The sequence below is a fragment of the Mesoplodon bidens genome, assembly GCF_964165515.1.
Source record: "Mesoplodon bidens genome assembly, chromosome: 11".
Classification (NCBI taxonomy): domain Eukaryota; kingdom Metazoa; phylum Chordata; class Mammalia; order Artiodactyla; family Ziphiidae; genus Mesoplodon; species Mesoplodon bidens.
In genome coordinates this window covers 54,963,135-54,981,007 of record NC_138167.1, presented here as the reverse complement: position 1 = coordinate 54,981,007, position 17,873 = coordinate 54,963,135, and the positions used below count along the sequence as shown (strand labels likewise).

The 17,873-nt window shown below is 34.7% G+C and overlaps 1 protein-coding gene across 2 annotated transcripts in view; it reads left to right on the top strand.

Moving 5' to 3' along the window:
- Positions 1 to 17,873, top strand: part of CNTN1 (contactin 1) — a gene marked incomplete at both ends in the record, with an annotated part of 158,992 nt that overhangs the window by 94,951 nt on the left and 46,168 nt on the right. For both annotated transcript variants that reach the window (XM_081248140.1, XM_081248139.1), the window contains 3 exons: positions 6,310 to 6,380; positions 8,805 to 9,039; positions 11,312 to 11,415. In XM_081248140.1, the coding sequence (XP_081104266.1) occupies positions 6,310 to 6,380; positions 8,805 to 9,039; positions 11,312 to 11,415 (410 nt within the window). The remainder of the gene's footprint in view (positions 1 to 6,309; positions 6,381 to 8,804; positions 9,040 to 11,311; positions 11,416 to 17,873) is intronic.

Here is a 17,873-nt window from a genome sequence, read left to right as displayed (position 1 = left end):
CTAGTGTACTTGGAAAATAATTTCTCTTAAAAGCCTTCAGACACAAAACAAACATATGAAGTGATAACGGTCTTATTCACAATGCAAGATGTGGCCCAATCGTGATATAATAAGATGATGCCTTCCTTTCAATTGTGAAAAAATAAATCCTATAACCTCTAATGCATTTGTTAATCTTTCATAAGAAAATATTTTTGGATCCTTTATTAATCAAGTTTTATGGCTACTATCATTTATGCACTTGCTGTATGTTATCACAGAGTGCTAAACTCTACTTGCATTGCTACACTTAATTCCCACAATAACTTTATGCAACTGGTATTATTTTTCCTAATTTTACAGACAAAGAAGTCAAGATTACACTTGGTTAATGTGAAGCAGAGCTAGGATTCAAATTCAGGGCTTTGCAATTCTAAAAGCTTCATTCCTAAATAATTTTCTAGGAGGGCAATATGCAGTATTAAAGCTCTGGGACACTGATCCTTTAGTAGAATACTGGTTCCATCATTTAAAACTCTGTGATTAGAGGCATGTTACTTAACCTCTCTGAGCCTCAGGTTTCTCATCTCTAAGTGGAAATTATTTATCTTATGAATTTTTTTTATGATTAAAACATGTAAATAAAGCAAAGTTAGTGCTGTCTAGTGCAAAATATTTGCTGAATAAAATTTTTATTATGCCATTAATGCTCATTTTAAGCTTTAATATGCTTATAAGAAAGTACTGTCTACTCTAATAGATCACCTCTTTTGGCAATATATTTCCATTGTTATTAACATAAAAGAGGATCATATAATTTCATGTAATTTTAATCATCTTAAGGAAAAATTTTATATTTAATACAGTCCAATCCAACAGACTTTCTCTTTAATTTCTGTTTTTCATTTCATCCTGTTTTTGAAAAATTGAATATTCATAAAATTGGACATTTATATTTTTTATCCTTACAAAAAAATAAAAATACTTTCTGAAACAGGGGGATGTTTGTCCTGTCATGTACCATTATAACAACTCTCTAAGAGATGCCAGCATATGTTATGTGGGATAAAGGCTGGTTCCCATTTGATGGAAAGGTTGCTCCTGTGCCTCATTATACTGATTGAAAGACAGGACATTATCTAGTGTGGCATATGCCCTTATCTGTCTAATTACTTAATTTTAAGATTGCCAGGCACAGTTGGGTATATTCTTTGGTTTCAGACAGGTGCATTATAAAATGGATGGAGCCAAATGAAGAATTAGAAGATGTGTTTGTAATCATTGTAACCCATTTAATTTTGACTGTAAATAAGAGATAACAGAAGCATCCTTCAAAGTGATGTGTCATTGTAAGATATACCCCCATAGCTAATAGCTCTGCAGGTGCAGTTGGTAAGTCGATATCCTAAAATGATACATTCAGGTTTGTTTTGACAACTTTGCTATTTATTTGCCAGATCAAACTAAGAAGGAAAAAGAGAAAAAGTAACATAACACTGTAATCAGCACTTTCATACTATGTAGAGAGCTTTAATTTCATGTCTAATGAAGCTATTCGGCTGTGCCATTTATTTTTATTTTTTTATTTTTTAGATATGTTTGATAAAGGAGGAGGATGGTGCTAAGAACATGTTTTATAGCTAGTAAGGTGCTATGTTAAAGTTAGTAGATGTCACTAGTTATGTAATAGAAAAATCTTTCTTTTTTTTTTTTAAGAAGCAAAGAGTGTAGATTTTTAAGCCATCAGGAGGCCTGAGGTAAAGTTGCAGCTTCTCTACATGTGAGTAGTGTGACCTGGGCTAGTTAACTAACTACTTTTGGGACTCATTCACCTTTTTTTGTAAAAAGAGAATAATGCTAATTTTCTGTATATTTATTTTAAAGTGCTGACCTGAGTATCCAATTAGGTATGATATGTAAAAATCATTTCTAAGTTCTAGATGAGTCTTTTAATAAACTGGGACTTTTATTCATTCATTCATTCATCCATTCATCCAGCCAACTTCTACTAGGGATTTTTAACACATTGGGGATATTTAACACATTGAATTAAAACCAGTTGTACATATTTAATTTTACTACACTAGCATCTTCAGGATCGTAATCAGATTTTATTCACATTGTTAACTTTAGAGCTTAACACAACACAGTGTCTATAATTGGTACTTAAACTTATTTATAGAAGGAAAAGAGAGGAACAGGAAGGGAAAGAGGATGGTTCTTGCAATTGTAAGTTAATAGAGGATAATGAAAAGTAGTGATTAAAGCTACTGTGATATTTGAATATTAAAATTTAGAAAAATACATTACCAAATATAATTTGATTTGTTTGAAACAATGTTAACATATGCATTAGATGCTTTTGTTTTTAATAAACTGAGATAAACTAGGAAGTGTTCATTCTTTCACTTAAGTAAAAAATCCATAATCGGTTTGGGTTCTTTATAATAAATTTACTATGCATCATGCTTATTTCAGTTTGTAGCATTCTTTTCTGCCCATTTAAACATTCCCCCAGATGACTTGTCTTTAGACTATCATTCTATTGAACAGTTAACGGATTTACTCTGCTACGCCCATTTAACTTTCCTGTTTGAGAACAAAGTCTAGATTAATAAGCAAACTACAATTTTGGCCTGATAAGATCTAAAGACATTAATGTTTTTGTGAACTATTTCAGACTCTATATAATTTTTACCTGGGAAGAGCATCAATTTAACATGGTAGATGCATAAAGAATGTTAGCAATCTGGTCCACCATCAGAGCAGGAGATCATAAGATTATGAAGAACTCATTTGAATATCCAAATATTATACAGTTCATTTGATTTTATTAATGACTTCAGAAAGAAAATATATTTATAGATAGAATAAAAGCAGATGTAAGGCTTTAATCCCTTTGTTTATCTAGACCCTAGAGCATTATTTACATACCATTTTGAATCTCTTACTAAAAAATTTGTTTTGAATCACAGTGAAATTCTGATGTAAATTGAAATGAGAAGCTACATTCATGGTAACTTTATTTCTGTGAAAATGGAAAGCAATAATTAACAAAAACTGAGTAGTCCATATATTTAATTTTGTTTATTTATTTATTTATTTTTGCAGTACACGGGCCTCTCACTGTTGTGGCCTCTCCCGTTGTGGAGCACAGGCTCTGGACGCGCAGGCTCAGCGGCCATGGCTCACGGGCCCAGGCGCTCCGCGGGATGTGGGATCTTCCCGGACCGGGGCATGAACCCGTGTCCCTTGCATCGGCAGGTGGACTCTCAAACCACTGCGCCACCAGAGAAGCCCTAGTCCATATATTTTAAATCAAGGGCCTTTCTTCCTATACTCCATGATTTTTATAATTTAGGATTTGTCACAAGGCAGTTTGTACATTGTTAAATAAAACGCCAGTTTTATTGTTAAATAAAACGCCAAAGCCCCAAATGTTACTTATATGCAAATTATTTAAGCATTCAAATTTACAAGTAAAATTGGCAACCGTTTCTTTTCATAGGAAAGAATAATCATGACATTGGCTTGATTTTCTTTTTAAATACTTTTTTATATCTACAACTGAAATACGAAAACCTTCCTATAAACATCATTAAGGAATCATTATTAGACTGAAATCATGGCAAAAAGACAAGTTTAAAAGCCTCACTATCTTTAATTGTTTATTCATTGTTAATTCAAGAATTTTGCATTTTTCCTAAATATTTGTTTAAATTCTTTTTAATAATTTATTGTTAAGAGAAAATCTATTTTGCTCACTTCAGATGCCCTGGAGCCTAAAGTTAAGTAAACTTCCTTGTGCTCAGGGTGATTTACTTCCCTGAAAGGAATCAGTATTTGGCCAAGTCCTCCTGTTTCTGCAGGGCTGAATACAAATACAGAGTAGTTATGTACTCAGATTCATGTCAAATATGTAGGTTATATGCCAATTCCACTTGTGAAAAAATATCCCTTAGCTCCTAAAGCTACAAATGAACATTCAAAGCTTAAAGAAGGAAATTAAAATATAAAACACTCTATTATTCCAAGTAAGATATAAAACACTCTATTAAGAGATATAGCTAGGGCTTCCCTGGTGGTGCAGTGGTTGAGAGTCTGCCTGCCGATGCAGGGGACACGGGTTCGTGCCCCAGTCCGAGAAGATCCCACATGCCGCGGAGCGGCTGGGCCCGTGGGCCATGGCCGCTGAACCTGCGCGTCCGGAGCCTGTGCTCCGCAATGGGAGAGGCCACAACAGTGAGAGGCCCGCATACCGCAAAAAAGAAAAAAAATAAAAACAGCTACCTTTATTTCTGTGCTTTTGTTTTGTCTTATTTTCAGCATCGTGAGCTCAATGGATGATCTTTGAAGAGCAAAATAATCTTGAATTACTTATTTGAAGTGTGTTAGACCTGAAACTAAAAGTGATGAAATGGGGAAAATATTCACTCTAATATAAACATACTCTATTTTTAGCTCTGTTCTAAATAACAAAGGTTAATATTGATTATAATTAAAAAGATTATAGTGAAATGCTTTGACAAATAATACTTGTCCTGATGAAGGCAATATTTGATTCAACAAATTGCAATATAATAAATTAAAGTATTCTAGAGTTATTTTTGAAATTATTTGCCTGTGACCACAATATTTGTACTTAAACACAAAATTTGATTTATTCATTGATTATAAGACATGTTCTTTGTTTCTGTATAGCATGTAAAATTTTAAGCTCAGAATATGAGTTATGGGGCTTAAAGGGTTTCCAGCAGTATTTTAATATCCCAGCCTTCAATATGTATTTCATCTAAACTGCTACAAGTAAATTACCTTTTAACATTCCCATACACTCAGTTTAATTTCTAACATTCAAGTAGTGAGAGTTAATAATAAATAATAAAATAATAAAATAGAATAATAAAATAATATCTCTCAAACTTCACATTAATTTCTTAATCAGGAAAGGAAACCATATAGTTTTATAGATATAAAGAAAAGCCTGTATTTTGTTTGTTTCTGTGCAATTAATGTACATAGTTCAACAAAGAATTTACGTGGCTAACATAGAGGAAGTTTTGAAGTATTTATCTGTGAATCACAATTACTTGCTAGGATCTGTAATTCAGTAAATGAGTACTCTGTAGAAGGTGTGACTGTTTCCTTTAGGGAAGGACTATCTGGGGAATCATGGAAGAACTGACATTTCATCTGTTCTTTAAAATGCTAAAAGAGCCGGGAATGATATTTCAGACTGAGCCCCAGCGGTTGTGTGGGAAAATGTATGTCTCAGTAAAAACATGGTCTTCACCTGTGTAGCTGGGTAGCTGGTCTCCAACTGCCTGGAGTGCAGGAACAAACTATGCTTTAGTATTATCTGTATAACTCCAATTAGATGCAAATCCAATAAGGTAAATCCTACAATAAGATAGAGTATACAAATCTGATAAGATACAGCACCCACCTTGAAGGACTTCCAAGGAGAGAGAATAACTCAGAGAAAAGCAAAGAGGCCATTGCACTTGGTAGTTAAAAGCAATTTTGTGATTTTTGAGAGAGTGATTTCAGTAATATGAAAAAGTGGAAACAGATTATGGGTTGTTAAAAAGTGATTATGGAGTGAAGTATAAAAATAGTCATATATCATTCTTTGCAGTTCAGTGACAGGAAAGGGTGAGATTAAGAGGAAAACAGTATTACAGGATGATTTTTAAGGCTGGAGAGACTGAAAAGGATAGTCATTACAGTAGAGACTGAAAAATAGAAGGATGATATAAAAAGATGGAAGTAGGTGAGAACTGGAGTTACTGATGGGACAGGGTTCCAGAAGAGATTTAGGGATTGAAAATAAGAGCATAAGAACAGCATTAGATTTCTGTTTCCAAATATCTCAGGGAAGCATAATCCTATGTTAATGCACATGCACTGTTTCTTAACAGTTATTTGTAGATTGAGGCATAAAACTAACACAACAGTGAGTTGTTAGGTCATAGAGTTCAAAGCTAGCTGTGAAATATTTTCCCAATAAAGGACATCTAATCTTTCAAAACCATATTAAATAAAAGAACACAGAAAAAAAAAAGATGGGAAGGCAAATTTGCTTCACTACTTTGTTGAAGGAAACTAGTACGTTTCCTGTGGCACTGAACCAATTCTTTTCTTGGCAGTAAAACATTATTACAGCAACTATGCGGCATTGTTAGTGTATCTGAGTGGATCATGTGTGCAGCTTGTCTTTCCTGGTGAAAGAAAAAATGTACAGTTTCTAAGAGAATAGGAACTCTAACATAAGAAAATAATTACAGGGCCTCTCATTTGTAGCTTTGTTTACTTGTTTATTTGTTTCAGCACCTAATGTGGCTCCTTCAGATGTAGGAGGTGGGGGTGGAAGCAACAGAGAACTGACCATAACATGGGCGGTAAGTGCTAAGAAGTTGCATATGTTAATAGGCTGCTTTATCTATACTTAATCTCAAACCCATTTTGCTTCCTGAAATAAATTGAAATAAAAGACAATGCCCCAAACCCAAACAAGAATAAATTACTAAAATTATTATCTTTTTCTTAAATGTATGCCATATTTTACCTGGCTTATTATGGCTTAGTGCAATTCTTATACCAAAACAGATTATTGATGCTAAAGTATCCATAGGTTTAAAGATTAAACAAACATTCAACTGTCTCATTCAAGAGAGAGATATTTTGTACTCACTGTGGCCTGGTAACCCAACTGCAATTCATAACATTTGCTCTGGACTTTCAAAACTCCGAAGATTCAGTTAAAAAATCTTTTGTATCAGCATCTGTTTTCAAATTGGAGCTTGCTTTCTCACTTGAGACTTACTTTCATCACCATGTGTAATCTGTCATTAGTCAGTCTTAGAAGTCCCCACAAATGACTTATTATTGAGGTGTCCAAAACATTGTATTAAATTTTTATGACCCAAAGGGGAGCTTTTATTCAGAGACTATAATGTCCGGAAAACAATGCACCTTAGCTGAATTTTTGAAGTGAGAGAGATACTGGGGGTGGGAAAGGCTTTGGTAACATAGATTTGCCTGAATTAGACATCTGACATTTATCTAGGTAACATGTTTTGTATAGCTCTATGCATCCGTATTTTTAGTATTTAATCACTGCAGAAAGTCAAAGAACACAACTAAGGCTCCAAAGGATTCTTAGAACTACAGGAAAAATGACAGGTTTTATTCTTTACATGAGTTAAATTGATTTATATAATAAATGGATATTTAGCAGAAATTGACTTCACTCTGTGCTCTGTAGTCATATTTCATACTTGGCATTTAAATCACATTTTTAAGTAAGATTTAGAAAAATATTGCCTTTTCTTTATTCAAATCTCAAATGATTTGTCAGTTTTAGTGCCAGTGTATCACACAAAACTGAAGATATTGGAAAAATTTTAACATCTTACTCCTTTCTTTAGGTTTGATTTTCTCAAACTGTGTAGGTAGGTATATGCATCACAATAAGATGAGGAGCTTGTCAAAAAATTCAGAATTGGAAATTCCTATTTCAAAAATTTGAAATCAATTCTCTGAGACTAGGGCCTGAGAATCACTAATTTTTGAAAACTCTGTAGCTAATTCTGATCTACTAAAATTCAAAAATTAAGTATAGAACTATCAATAAGAAAAAATGTTTAAATTATGGTGGGAATGTTAGGATATTCTATTAATAATGTAAAATCATATTTTGTACATCCTTGTGATCATGCGTCAGGATTTCTATATTGTGCAACCAAGAACAACTTATTTTCCCTTTGAACTTTGTACATTTACAGACATTCCTGATTAACCTATGGACATTCAAGCTACTGTGTTGTATTTAGTTCAAGGTTTTTCCTCAAGACAACGTAACTTTGATATTCTAGTGAAAAAAAGTCAATATACAATGGGCACATTTACTTTATTGGCTAAAAAAGACTAAATGATGGATACTCAGTAGAATTTGTTTTGAGTCACTATTTATAAATAATGGATTGTTAGGGCTGACACAGACTTCTTTATTGAGCAATTGTTATGTAATAATAACTCTGAGAAAATAATGCAAAACAGGGCTCTTACTTCAGCACTGGAGTCAGACGGAACCCATAACCAGTCTCCTACAGATGAGTGCAATGTTATCCCTTCCTCCTTTCGCATTCTTTTTCCTCTGACCAGTTTCTATTGCTTGGTTACAATACAGATATTCCAGAGCATTGTTAACTATCTTACCATAACCTTTCAACTCTAAAGAAATTCATTTACTTGTCCATTGAATAAATACTACTTGAGGCTTTGTTCTAGAGTCTAGGTAAATGAAACTGACAATAACCCTGCCCTCATGAAACTTATGTTATACTAGTGGAGAGAGACAGTAAAGTAGACAATAAGTAAAATATGTAGTGTAGATCATTATTATTGTATTAAAGAGAAAAAAATAAAGTGGGGGGGATTATATATGGATTATTCCAGAAAGAGTCTTGAAATGGCAGAACCTGTGGTCAGGGAAAACATCAAGTGGCTTTTTAACCTCAAGAAAGTGAGAGAGGGACCTTCTGACAAATGGGAAAGCATCCTAGAAGGAAGGAGCTGAAGGTAAAAAAGCCCAGAGTGGGAGCCGCCGTGGAGTGTTCCAGAAATAACGAATTTGGTAAATGAAGTCACCACATGTTGGAGCACATTTGTGCCCTGGCTTTTTCAGGCAGCTCTCACTTATGAACTAAGAATGTTTTTACAGAAAGCATGCTTCCATATGTAGCATATTTATTGTTTGCATAGGATTTTCCCCATGTTAACCGTATTACTTAAACCTATTAAATACTCCAATTTCTATTCAGCCGTTGTCAAGAGAATACCACTACGGCAACAATTTTGGTTACATAGTGGCATTTAAGCCATTTGATGGGGAAGAATGGAAAAAAGTGACAGTTACTAACCCAGATACTGGCCGCTACGTTCATAAAGATGAGACCATGCGCCCTTCCACTGCATTTCAAGTCAAAGTCAAAGCTTTCAACAACAAAGGAGATGGACCATACAGCCTCACAGCTGTCATCCACTCCGCGCAAGACGGTAGGTGAAAGAAAGACCCCACTGACCTGATGAAGGATTCTGTTTCTCCAGTAGGCATTCTTTTTGCTGTCTTTCGGGCCTACTTATTAAGATCTTTTTAAGATACCACACATTTAGTAAATGAGTTAGTAAATTTTGTGCCAAATTAAAATGTCAATCTCCCTATTTAAATGACAGGAAAATCGCCAAAATCTCTTTCATCCTTTAGGTCATGTTTATGGTAGTTAGGAAATTTCCACTAAAATCCTTGGCTTAGACCCCTGTTCCTGGACTCTTGATTATAATTTTGCAGTCAGAAATTCTCCAGACTTGATGGAATCTTAACATACACTTTTTTTTTGGATAAAATTTCTCCTTTTAACTCAAAATTGTGTATTGTATCATTTATGTAACTTCTTTTGTCATTACAGTAGCATGCTAGAATTTCATTAAAGGGAACTTAGGCATAATTCTATGAAAAAGGAGTCAGAAAGCCAGTTGAAATTTTTTCTTGGAAAGAAAAAAAGATATCTGAAAGGCTATTCGGGGAAAAAAAACACAGATACTGGCTCTTTGTTTTTCTAGAAACTTTAACTGAACTGAGCATGCTTCTGGAGGACTTTATATATCTCTGCTAAATGATACATATTTTTATATTAAACTTAATTACATTGATTTCTATGATTTCCCATTTAAGCTGCTACACTTTTATTATTTATTTTCCTATTTAAAAAGGTAAGACTTCCTTATTATACCTTTGTACTCAACGTGCATTATGTAAATAATTAATGGCTAGAAAGGCAAATAGAGATTTTCGTTGCCTTCTGACCTAACACATTTGTGCTTGGACAAGTTTCCCTTTGCACATGTGTGAGAAGCAAAAATGGAAGGGTTTTAAAACTTAAAACTATGTGAAATACTCTTCTGATCTCTTAGAGGAAAAACAATATCTATTAATTTACCCAATTTACACTAATTTTAGTCCACAATAAACACTTAGCTATCCCTTAGAATTTATGCTCTTCAGTCATAGAGTTATTAGCTTTCATATTTGTTAAAAATTTAAATCTATTCAAATTATCCCATGATCTTTACTTTCAATACAAACATGAAAGGCAATCATATATATGTTTACACACACACACACACAAACACGTGCATACTTTTCTAAAGTTAGCTCAATTAAATACATAGAAAGAATAACAAGTAGAAATTTCTAAGTTAATAATCAATTCAGGACTATTTAATCTACACTCATTCTGATTTGGCAGAAGTACGATAACTTGACTCAATAGTTTGAACAACTTAAGTACATCTCACAGAGAAAATGAAAGTGTAAAGCATTTTACAAGTTACCTTCACACCCAATATGATATATTTTTTTACTGTTTTACTCGATGCTAAAGTAATCAGGCAAAAGCCATGCTTGTCATCTCTTTGGTTATGGCCATCTGTATTTAATTACATTTCTTTCCTAAATGTTTCATGAGTCTCATAAAACGTGCATGTGACAAAACTTAAGTGTTCATCTTCACTGCTACTACTAAGAAATCAGTCACAGTGCCACACATTTACCTTGATTTGGAATGACGACAGTGTTCATGTGCAGAACATTTTAGCATAAAAGAGGATTATGGCTTGTTAATAAAAGACAATAAGAATTGATCACTCCTGCCTAAGATTTCTTTAGTTGCTTTGTGTAAATTTTGTAAGGGATGTAAATTACTTTTTTTTTCACTGAACAGAGCCTTTTGATACATATTTGACTATATGCCCAGTTGGACGATTAGACTTATAAAGGCTTTACTGAGCACAATAAGTGGTAGATGTCACAACTTGTTTCAAAGGATCTTAAAAAAAAAAAAAAGATCTTAGCTTAAACATAAAAGAGAAAGAGGGAAATATTGCTGTATATCTTTAGCTTATATTAAATAGGAAGTGTGAGAGAGTTGAAAATTAATTGTAATGACTAATTTTCTGTAATAAATACAAAATTTCCTCTTTGACAGTATAGAGTTGATAAGCTAAACATAATAAATTTTAATTTGCATCCACAGGCTTTCATAAACAGGCTAGTTAAAAGAAATACAAAAATATTAGTATGGTTCTTGCTCACAGATATCAGAGAAATCCTTATGGATTTCCATATTTTGTAAAAAGTGTGTGTGTACATGTGTATGTATATGTATCTGTCTGTATTAACATTCATGTATATGAATATGTGTGTATGTATTACTTATGACCACAAAATAAGCATCTTCTGTAAGAATTTAATGTTCTCATCAAATTTCAGCTCCCAGTGAAGCCCCAACAGCAGTAGGCGTAAAAGTCTTATCATCTTCTGAGATATCTGTTCATTGGGAGCATGTTGTAGAAAAAATAGTGGAAAGCTATCAGGTGAGTTCAATTTTTACCAAACTAAATACACTTGCTCATAATTATCAGCATACCTTTTCAAATATGTTGCATCTCTCAAAGTTCTGTGTCCTTCTGATTTATGTGACAACTAACACTATATTCTCTGTGTTTAATATGTTGGACATTTATTAACTACCTTATGAGTAAAGCAGGGGTTCCCAACTGACTTATCTATAAAAGATGTAGAGTCCTGTGTGTAGGTAAACAATTGGCCAAAATAAAAACTAAGGTAATAACACTCGGGCTTAAGCACAATCTTTTGAAACAAATATTCTCATAAAATGCTGGTGAATCTCAAGTTTTTGGGAAATCATATTGGTAGTTTGGTAATTTAATATTTTTTACCCTATTTGACTCATTAGTTCCACATCCAAAAAGCCCTCCAAAGGAAACACTTCTAAATATACTAAATATGTATCCCATTATGTTATCTATGAAGGCAGGAAATTGACAACATTCAAAATGTCTCAAAGGAAATTTCCTTCAAAATAAGTCGTAAAAGTGTAGTAGGATTTAGCCAGAAGGATAGGGGAGGACTTGTCTTAGTCAATGGAAATAAGACCTGGGGAATTGAAGCTAGTTCTGCTGGGATCTTTAATATGAAATTTAGACTTGATTTTGTAGGAAAAGTGAAGTCATCTCATATTTTTAAGCACAAAGAGTGAAAATTAAGAGGAACTGACATCATCCTACTTTTGCAGATGAGAAAATGGATGCCAAAGGGATTCAAAAACTGGCCTTAGTTAACACCAAGGAAAAGCGTCAGGTGTCCTGATTCAAAGTTCAGTGCTTTTTGCCAGATTACAGACTCCCTTTTTTTTATTCAGTGAATGGACAGTGAGTGGCCTTCTGGAGCCATGGCTGGTGAGCTGCCCTCTCAGTCCTTGTGCTTCATCATCTGTCCATGGAATATTCATTTCACGAGGGCAGGATTTTGTCTGTTTTGCTCTCAGTGCCAAGAAGAGTGGTCATTAAGGAAATATTCACCGAGTGCTGATAGAAATAATGAAGTATGCTCAAATAAAGTGCTGCAACCTGGCTTTCTCAAGACCATGTTTCTGAGGTAGAACCACAAAAGCAGCCTAAGGTTTTAAGTTTTAAACTCACAAGCTAACAGGAAGCTTTTTTTCTTGGTATCATAGGTTATGATTTGGGTAGACGTCAAAGTGTTTTCAGATCATCTTTGCAAATGATCAGCTGAAGTTGTCACCAAGCGAGTGGAATTATAGGAGTGGACTGTGAAGTTCCAATATTCATAACTTATTAAACTTACATTTGCAGCTGGTAGAAAAGAAATGGAAATGGAAAAGAGAGAGAAATTCACTAGATGTTAGAAAGCCCTGTAATAAATAAGTCTGATGTATCTTAGGAGAACACATCAATATTTAGAGCTTTCAAGCCATATTTTGGACATAGGATTTCTTCTTTTTTAATATTATTCATTTGTAAGCAATAAGAAATAGAAAAAATGATTATTTAATACATAACCCATGCATTAACTCAAAGTGCTAAAGATATATTATTATTTGCTAAAAACATGCCACAGAAATAGATATTTTCTTTGAGAATTATATGTTGACTATTTTATAACTTCTGACATGCAGAGTAAAAAGGAAATATGAGATGTGAAACAATGCACTGGTACCAGTGAATTTAGACAATAATCAGAATATACGTTCTTGATGCGGAATAAGCTAAGTAGAGGATTCTCAATTAAATAGCAAAAAATAATCTTAATAGCTAAGATTTTCTCAAATGATCAAAAACCGTATGCCATGGATAAGTTTAGTTTCACAGATTTCTGACGTTTCGCAACTCCATACTAGAAAATTATGAGCTCTGCTGCTGAACAGACATGGGTTTATCTCTCAGCTCTGTCACTTAGAAACTTTGTGGAAATTTTATTCAAACTTTGTGGGCCCTAGTTTCCTCACTTTTAAAGCTGAGAGTAATCAATGCCTCATATCCTGTTGTGTGGAATAAATGAAATAACCTGTGTTTAACGCTTTTCCCTGTTTTATATCATTGGACATTTGAAGACAATGATGATGATGATGATGATGCCAATGATGATAATGTTAATAATGATAAGAATGATAATATTTGTTGAGCCCTATGATGTTAAACATTTAATTAAGCTCATTGTATTGAATCCGCACAATCCCAGGAGATAAACACTATTATTTCTCCATTTTATAGGTGAAGAACTTGAAGTTAAAAACATTTATCTGAGTAATAATTGGTATAAACTGACTTGAACCTAGGTTTTGCCTCTCCAGAGAATGGTTAATTAAAAATGTTGGAAGGGCTTCCCTGGTGGCGCAGTGGTTGAGAGTCCGCCTGCCGATGCGGGGGACATGGGTTCGTGCCCCGGTCCGGGAGGATCCCACAAGCCGTGGAGCGGCTGGGCCCGTGAGCCATGGCCACTGAGCCTGCACTTCCGGAGCCTGTGCTCCGCAATGGGAGAGGCCACAACAGCTAGAGGCCCGTGTACCACAAAAAAAAGTTGGAAATAAATCATAGAATTATTGTTTCCATTTATTCTTTCTTTAAAAAGCCTTTAAGTCTTTCACACAGATCCTTAAATATCAAAGAGACAAGCATGAATGCTTAAAAGAGAAAATCTGTAACATTTATTCTCCTGTAAGAAAATGCCCCTTTATGGGGGAAAAGCTTGACTCACTATAATGTGTTTATTGTTACTATTTTTAAATATGAAGGAATAAGCCAATGGTTTAACAAGATAGACGATTAAGAAAACTAATATCCTACTGCACTTCCCATGAAAATGTACTATGGGTCTAAGTTATAAAGAAACAGAGAAAAAAAGCAGGACATTAATAAAGAAAGATTAAAAAAAAGTTGGAAAAGCCCAAGTCCTGTGTGATTGACCCCATCTCATGGTTAATTTCCTGACATTTCAAGTGAGAACTGCAGGCTATTGGGTTTAAAAAAATCCCTTCTAGTTTGAAAGTGTATCTTGTAGAAAGTTTAAGTTTTATTCTTTTCCCCCCCTGGCCTAGTTAAAGAGCTCCCCACTTTTAATCTTAATTTCCTGCAGTGTAGGTGAACTAGAAGAATGCGAGAAGTATTTCTTATCAAAGTCTTATTAGAAATTTGGGCTCCTGCCCAGGAATCCACAAAAGACTTAGTTTACTCACCCAGCAGGTAAAGAATTCACTTAATGAAAACAAGCAAAATATTCTATCGGGAATAATAAATACAAGACCTCTTAGCAGCTGAATTGGAGATTAATGCAGATGATTGATTTCACAATTATCTTAAAAGATTAACCATCCTGAGTAGTTTACACAGATGTCCTTAAAAGTTAAATTATTATGGTGAATATAAGCTCATATTTAGGAAGTGCTGTATTTTCTTATTTTGGAGAAGGGATCTATCTTCATCCGGATCTCTCCAAAGCAAAGTCTGACACACAGGTATAGAAGAAGTTAGTGTTTTTGTTGTTATTGTTGGTTGTTTTAAATATGATCCCAGGGAGCAGATATGAGGAAAAAGCAATATGAACAGGAGAGGGTTAGAAAAATGCTTTATCTTGTTGGCAACCACTGTGGGCACTGGTACTCCATCCCTTGTGATCTTTAAGGAGCTTCATAAATGTGGTTGAGAATTACCCCACATAGAATGAAAGGGGAAGCGTTCATCCACTGCTATTCCCCATTGGTTAAGAGTGTCCCCAGGGGCATCACCTCCCCTCCCTGCATTGATTACAGTTCAAGGTTCACACTGCAGCATCAAGGATGACCCAAGACAGGGAGTGAGAAGTTAGCATCAATAGCAGAGGAAAAATGCTAACTGGTAGTACTTATGGGAAGCTGGTTGAAGCCTACATACAATTGTTTGGTTCCTGCACCAATGGCTAGAATAAAAAAGAACTTTGAATAAGTTCCAAGAAGTGTGAGAATACCGATTTTGAGTGATATATATTATTACTATTCCTAACCCATAGAATGTACTAATACTTGAATTAGTCCGGGATCTGGATAATGTAAAGTTATCATATAATATCTTTTTAGATATTTTTCACTTAAATAACCGTATTTAGATTTTTTTTTCCTAAAAACTGTATTAGATCCACAACAAAAGAATATTCAGCTGTCAGAAGATATTTTTTCCAGAAAATTCAGAATTTGAAGAAGAAAGTTTGGAAATCTGATACAAAAGTTTACTGAAGTAGAAAATAATAAAATGGAGCAAGCCTAATTTTCAAAAGTACTAAATATCTTTAAATACTTCCATAATTGTAACATCCAGGTTTTATTCTAAGCCTCTTTGGAGAAAATGAGATTAAAGAGCTGCTTTTCCTACAAATTTCTTAAATTTTCCTCGGAAGGGATATAACTATTATCTTTGTACAAAAGTGGTGTTATTATAGTTCATAAATGTATGGAAATTATAATTATTCTTTGTTATATGATTTAGCCCTTTTTCTGAGGCTTTTCTTTTCAGCTTCCCAATACTGCTATAAAGAGTAAATTTTCTTGGGACAAAATTATACACTTAGGTCATTCCATCAAATATATTAGTAATTTTATGTAAACATAAACATTTTGAAACATGTTTGCTTGGTTCACTACTATATTCCTAGCATCTAGCACATAGCTGGTACAAAGTAGATACCCAGAAAATATTTGTTCAATGAATGAATGAGTGTCATACATCAAATGCAGTCCTATGTACACAGCATTAGAAATAATGAACACCTGTCCTCAAGGAGTTTATAACCTAGCAATAGTAGAGACCAGTAATGAGGTAATTCCATAATTGTTTAATAAGCACTAAGATAAGTTAACACTAGATATGGGGTGTTGTGGAGATTTTAGGAACATGTAAATAAAGAGTTAAATTTATATAATGCCACAGCATTAAATAGAAATAAATACACTATATGTTGCTCTAGCATGTGAAAATGAATTTATGGTCTAGTGTCCATAAAGCAGGACCTGCTTCATTTATTTATTTTTTTCTACTAGTTCATCCAGCCTGCCTTTTGGTCTCCCTAGTGATTAATCAAAAGGAGTGCATTTGATCTGCTCCATGACTACAGGTTCAACACTTCAATCCAATTTTCTCACAGATTAATATTGGTTCTTCACCACAACGGGCAACTCACTGCAGGGATCAAACACTGTGGTCCAAATTATCTATGTGGAAATTATTTCTAAGTGCATGGCCAGTGCCTAGTTCAGATGAAAATAATAATAATAATAATGCTACATTTTACATATATCCACTATTTTTTTTTTTTTTTTTTTTTTTTGCGGTACGCGGGCCTCTCACTGTTGTGGCCTCTCCCGTTGCAGAGCACAGGCTCCAGACGCGCAGGCTCAGCGGCCATGGCTCACAGGCCCAGCCGCTCCGTGGCATGTGGGATCCTCCCGGACCGGGGCACGAACTCGTGTCCCCTACATTGGCAGGTGGACTCTCAAACCACTGTGCCACCAGAGAAGCCCCCTTCTTGCTGTTTTTTTTTTTTTTTTTTTTTTTTTTTTGCGGTACGCGTGCCTCTCACCCTTGTGGCCTCTCCCATTGCGGAGCACAGGCTCAGCAGCCATGGCTCACAGGTCCAGCCGCTCTGCGGCACGTGGGATCCTCCCAGACCGGGGCACGAACCCGTGTCCCCTGCATCAGCAGGCAGACGCCCAACAACTGCGCCACCAGGGAAGCCCCCAAATTTTATTTTTATTTTTTGTTTTTTTGCGGTACGCGGGCCTCTCACTGTTGCGGCCTCTCCTGTTGTGGAGCACAGGCTCCAGACGCGCTGGCTCAGTGGCCATGGCTCATGGGCCCAGCCGCTCCACGGCATGTGGGATCTTCCCGAACCGGGGCACGAACCTGTGTCCCCTGCATTGGCAGGCAGACTCTCAACCACTGTGCCACCAGGGAAGCCCTTATCCACTATTTATTTTAGAATTCTTTGAAAACATTGCAAGTTAAATATAAAGGTATGCTTTAAATTAGGGAGAGACAGATTATTCAACCAAAATAATTTTGTATCAGATGCTTTCATTAGTAGAGGTTTAAAATACTCTAAAAGTGTCTGTAAAAAATCTCATATTCTAAAATAAGAAAGTCAGAGATTATTTGATACACTCAATAACTCTCTCTGTTCCCTAGTTACCAGGGCATAACTAAGTCACTGCTTAAATTTATTGTGAATTTCTATGGAGACTGTGTAATATAGATCCCTGTCAAAATCAGATGAATAAAATAATTGGCCATGTAAGATATAGGTGCAAAGAGTAAATTAAAGAAAATTTTGTTCTTTCCTTTTGTATTGCCAAAATGCCTCATGGAATTTGGGTAAAATGTCAAAAAATTTTGTCACTTTAAGTCCTCATTTTAATACTTAGTGTCTTTTAGAAATGGTCTAGTTAAAAATCTTCTCCTCTTTAAACGGGATAGAAAAGTTGTTA